Here is a 12758-nt window from a genome sequence, read left to right as displayed (position 1 = left end):
AAAACTTGGCAACGTTTAAAAGTCATACTTCTAGGTGCCCTGTAGCCTTTGGGTTGGGATAAAGATATAAGGGTTTGGGCGGAGGTTATAATCACATGTTGACACTCAGCTCTTAGAAGGGAATGAAAAGGCCGCTTCTTCCGACTAGAGCCACTGACCATGTGTGCAACAGAGATGCCAGGCTTGACAGTAAACAAACCTTGGTGGTAGTGCGGTCCTTCCAGCAGAGATTGTGAAGCCTCGTTCAGAAGCTTTCTGCCTAGACCCTTGGCTCATAGAAGTTGTACAGTAAATACTTGCAGACTGACTGGAGTTAAGGTTTGGACATTATGTTGACACCTATGAGTAGAATTATAAAGAACGGTTGGAGTAATAGGTCCCCATAATCCCTGTGCAGTGGAGTGCTACCAGCCAGTAAACAAATGGCAGAGAAGAATTTTATGCTGTTCTTGCCTTACTGTGGGCAAAGGGGTTCCATCCTAACTTTGTAATTAAACTTCCCTCCTATAGAATGAAGCCCTCAAAGTTTCTTCATGTCTCTGCTTCTCTGTCCCCAGTCCTCAAGTCCCCTTTCTACTCTGGTGTCTCCCTCAGCCTTTTCCCCGAATCCCCACTTCCTAATGGGCATAGCACTTGCTTTCCCTGAAAGCCTCAGATCAGCAAGACGCACCTTCTTCTCCCCTCTCCCTGAAGTGTGGGATGCTCCAAGACGCCCCTGGGACAGACCGCGTCTGACAGAAAGTACTAGTGTAGTTCCAGGAAGAGGCAGGGCCTTCAGAGACAGTTCTGCAAAGTTGAGGCCTCCACAAGCAGAGGTTTGACTCAAACTTTACACCCTCTACAAAATTAGCCAAAAGCAAATCACATACTTAAATGTAAAGCACAAAACTGGGTGTTTGGGGTGGGATGGGGGTTCAGATTCAAGGAGTTTGAGAAGAGTTCTGAGCTTGACAATAAAAGGTTAGTTCATAAAAGGACAAATTGGTAAATTGGGCCTTTTCAAAATAAAAATATTTTGTTCCTTAAAAGACACTGTAACGAAGATGAAAAGACAAGCTACAGACCAGAGAAAATATTTGTAAACCACATGTCCAACAAAGAAGTAAACACAGCAGACATACAAAGGCTCTTCAGAAGTCAGCAGTAAAATCCCAGCCATCCAGCCAGAAAGAGAAGGGCACGGACAGACTTCCCACCAAGAAGGATTCACAGGCAGCAGCGGCGGCAAGTGGAAGAGGCAGACCACTTAGCCCGCAGGACAATGCACAGGAAATGTGGTAGCACACAGAATGCACCCTCCAAAAGGTCTAACATCACAAACCAGCAACTACAAGGCCTGGGGGATGGCTGGTGGGTAAAGTGCTCACTGTAAAAGTGTGAAGGCCTGGGATGGAGCCCAGCACCTATATAAAAGCTGAGTACACACTTCAAGTCCAGGAGAGCTGGAGAAGCAGAGGCAGGAGGGCCCTGGAGCTCGCTGGCACAGCAGCTGGCAAGTATCCTTTCTTCCTCTGAATGCATCTTGTCGTCCGATGCAACGCGATGTGAGCCACCTCAGCAGATGCTGGAGGTCACAGAGCTCACTCTCTTCTGCACAGAGCTCGGGCCTCCCCGGTCTACAGTCACTGAGACTGAGCCTCACCACAGCCAATTCAGAATTCTGACGCCTCGGTAGCAGTCCACTGAGTAAAGGCAGCCTGCCTGTCCTTTCTTTATAGAATTGAGGAAATATCCATTTGCCTGCCGATCATGGTTTTAACTTCATTGAACAGTCTCCTAAGACCAGGCCAAGAAACAGTGTAACTATACCCAAGACTCCAGAAAATAAAGAAAAACAATTGGGAGGTGGAGATGGGGTAGGAGTCTTAAGAGCACAGAACCAGTTTGGGCATCCCCCCATCCAGCCCCTCACTTAAACCCTCCTCCCCTCCTCCGTTGTCTCTCAGAAAAGATTCATTGCCTCATGAAGAAGAGTAGTCAGGTTGAATCTTTCAGTCAGCTGCTCTGGTCTTGTGCTTCTTCCTCTGCCCTAGAATCTGAGGTTACAGGAAGCGCTCGGATGTGCTGTGGAAACACACTGGCTCGCGCACAGCTAACGAGGCCTCTTTGCTTTATACCGTGAACATGTAGCTGCTGACTCTAAATGGAAACCACACTCATAATGATGTTTCTGCTTTAGAAAGACCAGTGCTGATGGGAGTAGAAGGACAGTGATGTCCCCCCACGCCCACTGCCTCGAGTCATATCCCCATGCCCACCGCCCCCAACCTTGCTCTGCTGTCTATCTGAATGATCAGTGGGCTCTGTAGTTCTCACAGTACCCATCTCAACCCACAGGCTGAAGAGTGCTGGCACTGTGAGTGATGCAGACTAGCCTCAGTCTGGCTGCCAGGTTTCACAGGTGAGGGGCTGAGCTCAGAGGGAGGGCCTGTTTCTTAGAATGGTGGGAAGGAAGCCATGGGACTCGATGCACAGGCTGCTTTAGCACTTGGACCCACGTAGGTCAAACCATGTAGCCTTGGAAGGCACTTCCTCCGTAGGTCAAGTTTTTCATCTGTGGAAGGAATATTTGAGTAACTGGAGGAATGACTTCTCCCTTCCAGATGATCTTGAAGGCTGCAGATCTGGAAAACAATCTGAATGGGGCCTCAGAGCTCCCATCACCCAGTCGGAATCTCCTCACACCATCGGTAATCAGATGTGGATTCAAGGATAAGGCAGGGGTCTCAGCACTGCCTTTGCAGAAATGCTTTCCCAGTAGTGGCCACCTGTGAACGATGGAGCGGCACACAGTCCTGTGTCCACTGTAGCTAAGCACAGCCCATCCCTGGGCCTGGAGAAGCCACTCAAAAGAAGCACACATCATGTACCCAATACCGAAGCCTGGCCCTCTGGGCAGACTGGAACAGATGAGAGTGCTGCCAAAATCCTGGAGGTCCCCTTGCTTCTAGTCCTCCTGCTTGGCTGATTTTAAACAGAGCTCTGCTAGGGCTTGAAAGGGTCTCATGGCTGACTGTGAAATACACTGTTTGTGCAGGTGTATATCAATTCTGGTCAGCATTAGGAGGCGCAAGGTGACAGTGTCTGGGCTCCCCTACTCTAGTCAGCATTCCCTTGTGCCCTCGGTGTGAACCAAGGCTCTCTCAGCTTTCCAAAGAGCCATCTCTTGACCAACTGACATCTGCTGGTGTAATTCAGAGCCTGGGCTAAGAAACCCATTTGCCCCCTTTGCACTTTGCCTTGGGAAATTGCAAGTGTAAAAGGTGGGTTTGGGGCCTAGAGGGAGGGCCTGGTGGGCAAGAACACTAGCCAAACTCGCCAGCCACTGTGAGAAACCAGGTTAGATTCCCAGCACCCACAGAAAAGGCATGTCCATAATCCTCGCACCGGGGGAGGGACAGAAACATGGTTTTTGGGGGCTTACCTGCCAGCAGCTAACTCCAGGTTCAGTGAGGAACCCTGTCTCAGGAATATACCCAATAATCTGGCCTCCATATGTGCATTCAGAAATGGACAGACAGACAGACACACACATACACACACACACACACACAATGAATCCTGTAACTCTTTTCCTAATGGAAGCCAGCCAGCTACTGCCTCCACATCTGGGCAGCATACAAGACAGAGCCAAAGGAAAGAGACCACTCATTAAAGATCTTTGCATGTTGCTGTCTGTTTTCAGCTCTGCCTTGGCTCACCCAAGCATGGGACCACAGGGTTTGAGCTAGTTCATAGAGTTCTGTGCCACTATGATTCTTAGCAGTTGACACAACTCAAAAGTTGTAGGCAAGGAAAAACATCAAACCATTGCCCAGTGGGGCACCCCGTGGAACCATGTTCAGACACACTTGCTGTTACCTCTGCTACTTCTTTGGGGTTACAGGCATACACCATCTGCAGCTTCTCCTACCTCTTCTCCCTGCACTTTGGTCTCAGTCATCCTGGAACTTGTGTCATCCCTACAGTCCAGTGGCAGTGTGGAACTGTGCCTTTAGAAGCAGGAGGCTGTGACAGCCACTTTGGAGAGTGCCTGTTTTACTGTTGGTGTCAGCATTGCATCTCCAGATGGACACCAGGTGTGGCCACATCCTTCCTCTCCTTTCTCTGATTCCTGAGGTTGACCATGCACCCCAGGCTGGATCAGAAGGTAGCATACATCCTCTCTTCAGAATCATTTATGGGCTGGCCTAATGTATGCGACACTCAACAAAGTTCACTGGTGGAAGCCAGTCTGTTCAGAAGTATACAGCCTGAAACAGATCCCACTGATGGATTCACTCCCAGATCCCACTGATGGATTCACTCCCAGATCCCACTGATGGATTCACTCCCAGATCCCACTGATGGATTCACTCCCAGATACCAAGCTGTGAAGAGCAGGGAGCGTAGAAGATCTTTGCCCTAAAAGGACATTAGTGCTCACCTAATCCAGATGGCAAACAGCAACCAGCCATGGTGACTGGTCCGGTGGGGCAGCAGTCAGAGTGGCCGTGTGCCCCTGGGAAGTGTCTATGGATGCAAAGGTCTGGTTAGACCGCTACTGAGCAAAGGTAGACCTGTTTCAACTTTACCAGCCACAGAAGACCTCGTGGCTTTCTGGTTTGGGGAGTTATTTGTTTTGTTTTAAAGAAAGTAGAAAATAATGCAGGTAATTGCATCTGTGAGTCATGAGAACAGAAAATCTCTCTGAGTAGGTGAGTGGTGTTTGGGGGGGGGCGGGGTTAAGAACATGGAAGAAGCAGCTGTGCCAATACTGTGAATCTGTAATCTGTATTCATACAGAAATCCAGATCATTACAGATTCCGATTCCCAGGGCTATGCCAGTAACTATCCACCAGGGTGCTATTTAGAAGGCCCGTGGCCGGACTGGAGCGGGAACTAGAACAAGGTAGGTGGGTCTCAGAGACAAATGTGTGAGCTCTGATCCTAGAGGAGAGAGGAGCGGGACTGGAGCAGGTGCTCGGTGAGGAGGGCGTGAGTGGGCACTGTTGCTCTGGCTGGGAAAGTGTTTTCCTGTGCGCATGATCAGCATGCTCCTACACTGGCCGGTTAGTGAGGGCCTCCACCTGCTTCCTTCCCTCTGTGGATCTCACAATCGCTGCAAGTTATAGATGAAGTGACACGGATGGCATCTTGATTGGATCCAGCTGCCTGCGGTAAGTCAAGGACAGAGGGACTCAGAACAGACAGAGCTCAGGAAAGGAACCTAAGACTCGGGATACTTCTGGGCCCTTTCAGCACACTGTAGTTTGACAGTCTGTGACTCGGTGTTATGGATTAAGTCCCGGAGAGAAGGCTGGTAAGTGACTTTAGCCAACAGGAAGAACCCTGTAGTGAAATCTTAACAGTGTTTGACCCAAAAACTGAACAGATAATAGTAACAATAATAATAAAAAGGAGATGATAATGCTGATGGACAGGGACTGCGTGTGGGGGAGGGACTTGCCTCCTTCAGTGTACAGCAGTATTGATTCCAAGTCAACAGGAAAGAGCTGCCATCCCCAGCTGTACAGGCAGAGTTGGACATATCCCTTCATCTTGTCTTTCCAGCTGTTTGGCTGTGTGTGCTGCAGCCCTTCAGATGCAGAGTGTCCACTGAGGCAGATTAGCCAGCCAGGTGCTATGGCTTGCATATGCTGAGGGAAAGCAGTCTGTTCTGGCCCACAGACAGAAGTTATGGCTTACATAACTGTTCCTGCCTTGCCTCTATAAAACCGTAAAAGCATCATAGTGTTTTATCTGCTGAAATACACACTTTACAGGAGAGAGCACACAGCAGCAGCTCACGGCCTGGGAACCGTCTGCCTTGGACTTATGTGTGGGCAGCCATCTTGTCCTTAGCCCATTAGTTCCATTGGTGACAACATGGTGTTACTGAGGACAAGGCTGTGAGTACCCTGCTAGGTACATCAATGTCACACAAGGGTAAGCTCTCTTTATAACTCCCAGGTCATGCCCACAATGCGGATTAGAGGTCCCACGAAATCTAGAGGTGATTGAAGAAACGGTGTAGTGACTCAGCAAATATCCCTCCCCAGCTTCTGGAAAAGCAGTTTGCAACATATGACTTGCTGTGGGAGACTGTTCCCATGCCTGTCACTCTTGGGACCCTCAAGTTTGCCACTGACACTAACCAGTGGTGTGTGCTATGCAAGCCTCTTTCTGTAGTTGTGTGCACTGTTATGACAATGATGAAGAGGAAGGCTCCCCTCTCTTCTGAGCCCCTGTGTGCCCTCGGGTGTGAGCATGGTGTGCATAGTGCGTGTGTTAGGCTTGGATACCACAGTGAGTAAGCGTCTGTCTGAATCCAGTGGAGGCACTCCTAGAGAAACACAATGACTAAAGTGATAGTGCAAGTGAAAGGCTGGTAAAGAGAAGGGGGCTGCAAGTGTGTGACAGAGGGGTGCGGGCTGCAGGTGACACTTGTCTGACCTCAGAAGCTAAGACGGCCTGTTGAGGGAACCAATGCTTAGGCAGAGGCACCCTGTGAAGCTAGGAAAATGTGCCAGAAGACACAGCACATGCAGGGGGTTGGGGTCCAGTCATGAGCACAGACCACAGAGACCAACGAGGTTAAAGATGGTATGCAAGTGACCCTGAACAACAGAGGACTCCGCATTATCCCTGGTGAAAGAAGAAGCCATTTTTTTTGTTTGTTTGTTTTAGATATCAGATGTTCCTTAAAGAATTTCCAGGAGATGTTAGGGGTTGAAATGTGTCTCCTCATAAAGGATGTGTTCAAGTTTTGACCCTCACTACCTCAGAATGTGACTTTATTTGACAGTGGGCTTTTCAGAGATAACCAAGTTAAAATGAAGCCACCAGGGTAGGACTGCTTGTTGGGTGGAATCCATGCATCAAGGGAACTCCAGACAGAGCCAAGTGAGGAGACTTGTTGTGTTTAACTGGAGGGCTAGACCAATGCATCTGTTGACCAAGAAAAGACTAAGGAATTGACAAGCACCAGAGGCTAGGGAGGGGCAAGGAAGGGTCTTTGCCAACAGGTGGCAGTGGGACACAGCCTTGACAAACTTGACTCAGGCTTCTAGTTGCCTGAACTTGAGTAGTTTCTGATCCAAGCCCCTAGTGTGTGGTTCTCTTATGAGAGCCCCAGGTAGCCCCAAAGGATGGAAGCAGCTGCCAGCACCCTGGCTGTGTCCTGGAGAATAGTATTGATATGTCCTATATTATGTATGTAGTATATATGTGTCTAGATTCAGTGTTGTTGCATGGTGGGGAACCTGTTTGCCACTCTTTAATATAATCATAAATTGCTTCTATAGATAAACACATAATAAAAATATTCATGAAACAATAGGACAGAGCCTACTGACTGAATTATGCAGAATACTTGTAGGACTTTGGTCCTGTTAGAGATGCTGGCCAAGTTATGGTTTGAAAGGACAGGAGGTGCAGCATGGGGGAGAAGAGGTGGCTGTCATGGGATCTGGTTGGAGATCCAGGGAGTGGTGGAGGTGGCAGTTAGAGGTGGCCTGAGGGAGAGCCAGCAGGGCTTTGGAATGATCCAGAAAGGAGAACTAGGGCTGCCTGAGGGACAAGCGGGCTACCCAGGTAGAGAAACTTGAGGGTATCCTTCTGGGCTAGGAATCAGTTCTGTTCCAGCTGTTGTTAGGTTGTTAACTTTTCTGTAGACAGCATCCTAGTGACACACTGACTGCCCAAGTCCAGCCAGGCGAATGATTTTATTGGGCTTACATACAGAAGTATGAGTGACCAAAAAAAAAAAAAAAAAAAAAAAAAGCAAAAACAAAAATAAGAGCAAAACACATTTCAGAAAAGTCCCAACCCAGCATGCTTGACCATTTCTAAAAAGCAGTATTAAGGAGAAGTCCGCTTCAGCCAGCCCTTCCCCTCCCATGTGCAGCAGCACCCCCTGACGCTACGTGTAGACTGGAAAGGATTGCATACAGCTGGGAGGGGTACACGGGAGATAGGGAGTGGCTGGAATCTCAGAGGAAGAACTGCCGACCTCCCCAGTCCAGCCCTTCTCTGTGAAGGCAGTTCAGCCATAAAGGCCTGATCTGGTGAGGGTCTGTCTGGTGCAGGCAACCACAGCTGTTCAGATCACAAGGTAGAGGCCGCATAGAGTACAGCCCTGCACAGCATGTCAGGAGAGAGACTGTTATTTACCCAGCTGGGGGAGCCCGAAAGATGTTGGGCCTTTCAGCGGCTAGGATAAGGTGAGATTCCCTAAAGAGGTGTCTGAGGGAACAAGGGGGACCTTGAGGGTGCTATCCTTTAGAATTCTGCTGAAGCCAGCTGAGGAGACAGAGAAGCATCATGGAGGGCAGACACCAAATTGTCACTGCTTATTGAGCCTTTTATTATTTGTGGGGTGGGGATTGGGGAGTGGTGTATGCTTAGGTTTTTTTTAAGCCTTTTATTACATTTTAATGTATTCATTGTGGGTGTGGCATGGGCATGCCATGGTGCTTGTGTGGAGGTCACAACAGCCTGCCAGAGTCACCTCTCTCCTTCTACCATGTGAGTCTTCAGGATGAACACAGGTCACCAGGCTTGGCAGAGGCACTGTTAGTAGCTGAGCCATCTCACTTGGTCTCACGTGTTAGTGTGGCTGTATGTACACAGTGTGCAGGTGTAGTGTCCACAGTCAACAGCAGTGACTTCCCTCGATCCAGTCCACCTGAAGTTTTGCTGTGGCTGGAGGGGACACTGTGTGCCTGCTTTTTGCCTACATAGGTTTTAGGGATCTCGCCCGAAACTCAAGATCCTGCTGTGTTCATGGCAGGTACTTGAGCAACTGAACCCCACCCCTCAAGCTCCCTCCTTGCTTCTAAAGGTCAAACTAAATTATAGGAAACACAAGGAAGAAAGTACCAGACATGCCTCCTGGATGTCCAGTGCACTATGTTCTGTCCACCCAAAGTGTGAACTCTGAGGACACTTCCCAAATATAGAGATGAGTTGTTCCCAGAATGCTCCAGGGCATGGGATCATGAAGGGCTGATTCTCAGAACACAGGGAGCTGCCACCCACCAGACCCCAACCCAGAGTTCACATTCTGAGTGTGATCCATTCGTGTTAGTAAGATTCATTTTAGTTATCAAACAGCTGTTTAATTTCCTAAATGTATCTTATGCAAGGCGAGTGTGGCAGCAGTGTCATGGCTAGCTGGCATAGGCAATACTCAGCCAGCCCTTCTTCCACATGACTTGAAGTGGCCAGGCATGTACGTGACATTCTAGAAGAAATCAAATCCTTCTGTCTCGGAGCACTGGTGGAATACGAGCACCTGCCAGCAGAGTCTTCAGACTCTGACCACAGGGGTCTGCCGAGGCCAGTCTGGGGGGCCTCAGCAACTGTGGCTGTCCAAGCCGGGGATGATTCACTGGTGTGCTTCTTCCCCTAGGTCTGGCGGGAGTTCCCTGACCGGCTGGTGGGCTATCCAGGCCGCCTGCATCTCTGGGACCACGAGATGAACAAGTGGAAGTATGAGTCTGAGTGGACCAATGAGGTGTCCATGGTGCTCACGGGTGCAGCCTTCTATCACAAGGTGAGGGTGAGGGCACGGTGTGCAAGCATGAGGGGCCTGTTTGATTCATTTGTTTCATTTCTGGGGCCTTCACTGGGTTTAGAAAAGCTGTGTTGTATGGTACTTCTTGTAAATATGGAAGCACCAAAAATCCCTATCAACAAGTCGGGAACATGGCAGCATCCAAGTATGCATGGTGCAGGAAGAGGTTGGATTTCTACATCTTCATCTGAAGGCTGCTAGCAGAATACTGGCTCCCAGGCAGCTAGGACAAGGATATTAAAGTCCACACCCACAAGACCACAGCTACTCCAACAAGTCCACACCTTCCGACAATGCCATTCCTTGGGCCAAGCAAACATCACCCTTACTGTATAAATTCTGACCTGTTTCTGATAAGGGGAGAGTTGCCATCTATGTTCTGAGACTCAGCACTTCATGGTTTTGATGTATTTTAAGATTTTTCCTCTTTGAAGTCAAGGCCAGCCTGGTCTACAGAGCTAGTTCCAGGACAGCCAGGGCTATACAGAAAAACTCTGTCTCAAAAGACAAAAACAACAAATAAACAAGAACATGTACTTCTACTATTTTTAGTTATGCAGACATGAGGGAAGAGGGCTGTAAGGGTGTGAGTGCAGAGTCCAGGCATTCTGGATCCCTGCGCTGGAGTTACAAGCAGATGTAAGCCACACAACATGGATGCTGTGAGCTGAACCCAAGTCCTCTGCAAATGCAGCTCCTGCTCCTAACTCTCATCCCTTGACTGTGTGTTTGGGTAAGGTTGGGGGCTGTGCTTTTGGTTTTAGAGTATTCAGCCCAGCTCTGGCATTCTCCCTGGAAGCACAGGGTTTAATTAAAAAGAATAACTCATGTGTTGTCAGCAGTAGGAGAGCTAATGTGCAGAGCTCTGTAGAGCCCAGCGCAGCCCTGCACCGTAGAGCTCTGTAGAGCCCAGCGCAGCCCTGCACCATGGGGCCTGTAGAGCCCAGCGCAGCTCTGCACTGTGGGGCCTGTAGAGCCCAGCGCAGCCCTGCACCATAGGGCCTGTAGAGCCCAGCACAGCCCTGCACCGTGGGGCCTGTAGAGCCCAGAGCAGCCCTGCACCGTGGGGCCTGTAGAGCCCAGCGCAGCCCCTTGCTGCTCTGTTGTAGTCAGCTAATCACTGCTGCTCCCACTTTCCTGAAATTCTAGGTCAAAAATTAGGTTTTGGTCTTAATAAAACAAACACAGTTGAATATCATTTATAACCTTGGGAGTTCATCTTAATAGTGTAAGTACTTATCTGTGCATCTGTTCATGCATTTATTTTTGGAGGCAGAATCTTGCTAGGTCCCCAGGCTGGCTTTGAACTCACAGTCTTCCTGGCTCAGGCTCCCAGATGCTAGGACTGGAGGAGCACACCTCCACACTGCCTAATTATTTTTGATCCATTAATTTCTAGTTCATTCATGGGCCTTACGGTAATTTCAAGTTTGCCTCGCTCTTGTTCTGTGGCTAACCACACGAGCCTTCCTTCTCAGCTCAGAATGTGGCCCACAGAAAAACCTGCTGGAGCATTCTTGAGACCACTTATATCTTTGGCTCACACTTTGCATTAATAGGAAGACAGTGGAAGTATTTATTTTTATAACACACCCATGTTCTATTACATTTAATATTCATAAATAAAACTGTCTGCCTAGTATTTATTTGCATGTTTTCTCTTTAAAGGGGAACTCAGCCCATGTGTGCAGTCCATCTACTCTTGTCTGTCACCCACCAAGAATCTCATTAAAGTCAATCTTTGTGTGTGTGTGTGTGTGTGTGCATGTGTGTATCCTCGAGTGCGCACAACACACATGTGCCTTAGTGCACAGCAGGCTTACCTGTGAGCCATCTTATGAGTCCATTTTAAAGGCACTGGGCCCCTTAATTTTTCTTTCCCTACCAGAAAAATTCTTACGTTTAATCTTGTCCTAGCACCACTAAGCTGCCTTTATTTCTTCATGTCTGTCCAATGCCACAGTACTTTAATTACCTGTACACCTACAAAATGCCTGGGGACATCAAGAACTGGGTGGATGCTCACATGAACTGTGAAGACATCGCCATGAATTTCTTGGTGGCTAATGTCACAGGGAAAGCCGTCATCAAGGTAAGAACCCATGCCACCCTGGCTTGGCTCTCTGGGACCCAGCGTTGTTCCTGACCCTGAGAAGCTGTAGGAACTAAATAAGTGCTGGCCTCTGTGCACAGAGAGTAGAATGGTTGTGCAGTTCCCCTGATCCTTGATTTTAAAGATCCACCAGATCAGAATTTTGAAGTACCTTTGCCATAGCATACGAAAAGCTGAAAATAAAAAAAGTCTTTGAGCCTAAAAAGATACTATTTTATTCTTGAAACTCTGTGTTTGCTAAAATCATAACCCAAGTTACAGGTCAGTAGTAGAAGTCCACTTATATGGACAGAACTGTCTTTACCTCCTGGATTAGAAACCTATGTGAAATTGGACAGTGAGAAATTGACTTTCTCAGCCTGGAAGAGTCACCATCTTCCAAGTTTAGGCTGGTAGCATGGATGACATTTTACTGACTCCGCCCTCATGTCCCTGAGTGACTCAGAGCAAGGGACTGCAAGAAAAATGGAAGATTATAAATTGTGAGGACTGCTCTCCAGGGACCCTAGACCTTAAGTTTCTTTTTTCAACATGTGCTTAGCTGTGGCTACTTCTTGTGGACTTAGTATATGTGGGTGGGTGAGTCCTGACCTTGCCCTGGTCGGCTGGCCCATCCTCCCATCCTTCCCCGTTACCTATCTCCAGAGCAGCCTCTCCTGGGTTTACTAGAATGATCACCAAGAGTCTCAGGTTTGGGGATGGGGTTAAGAGGAGTCAGGACAGAGTCCTCTCAGGGTGAGGACTGGGTAGTTCCCCCCAACCACACCAAGGGAACTGGGAATGAGCCGGCATCTCCAGCAGAGGTGCTGCCCCAGCCCTGGGCCTTAGCAAGAGAAGGCAAAAGGCTGCCTATTGGAACTAAAGGTTTGGCTGCAAGTTGTGGGAGGCTGTATTTCATCGCCCTCGTGGCTGCAAGAACAAATGGTGTTTATACAAGGACCTTGGCAGTGAGAAAACAGTCATTAAACAGGAATTAAGGAGCTTGTCATCACGACTTCTTCCCAGTTACAGAAGGCGAAAACCCTCCAAGCACTGTTATTGGGCCCCTGGGAGTTCTGTCCTTGGCTGAGACAGACCAAATTGAA

At 48.7% G+C, this 12758-nt stretch overlaps 1 protein-coding gene across 1 annotated transcript in view; it reads left to right on the top strand.

Annotated features, from left to right (window-relative positions):
- Window positions 1–12758, top strand: part of Ext2 (exostosin glycosyltransferase 2) — a 135702-nt gene that overhangs the window by 110986 nt on the left and 11958 nt on the right. The window contains exons 11-12 of the mRNA XM_052183056.1: window positions 9396–9539; window positions 11524–11652. Of these exons, the coding sequence (XP_052039016.1) occupies window positions 9396–9539; window positions 11524–11652 (273 nt within the window). The remainder of the gene's footprint in view (window positions 1–9395; window positions 9540–11523; window positions 11653–12758) is intronic.

This window comes from Apodemus sylvaticus, chromosome 5 (genome assembly GCF_947179515.1).
Source record: "Apodemus sylvaticus chromosome 5, mApoSyl1.1, whole genome shotgun sequence".
Taxonomy (NCBI): Eukaryota; Metazoa; Chordata; class Mammalia; order Rodentia; family Muridae; genus Apodemus; species Apodemus sylvaticus.
This window is presented reverse-complemented; position numbering and strand designations above follow the sequence as displayed.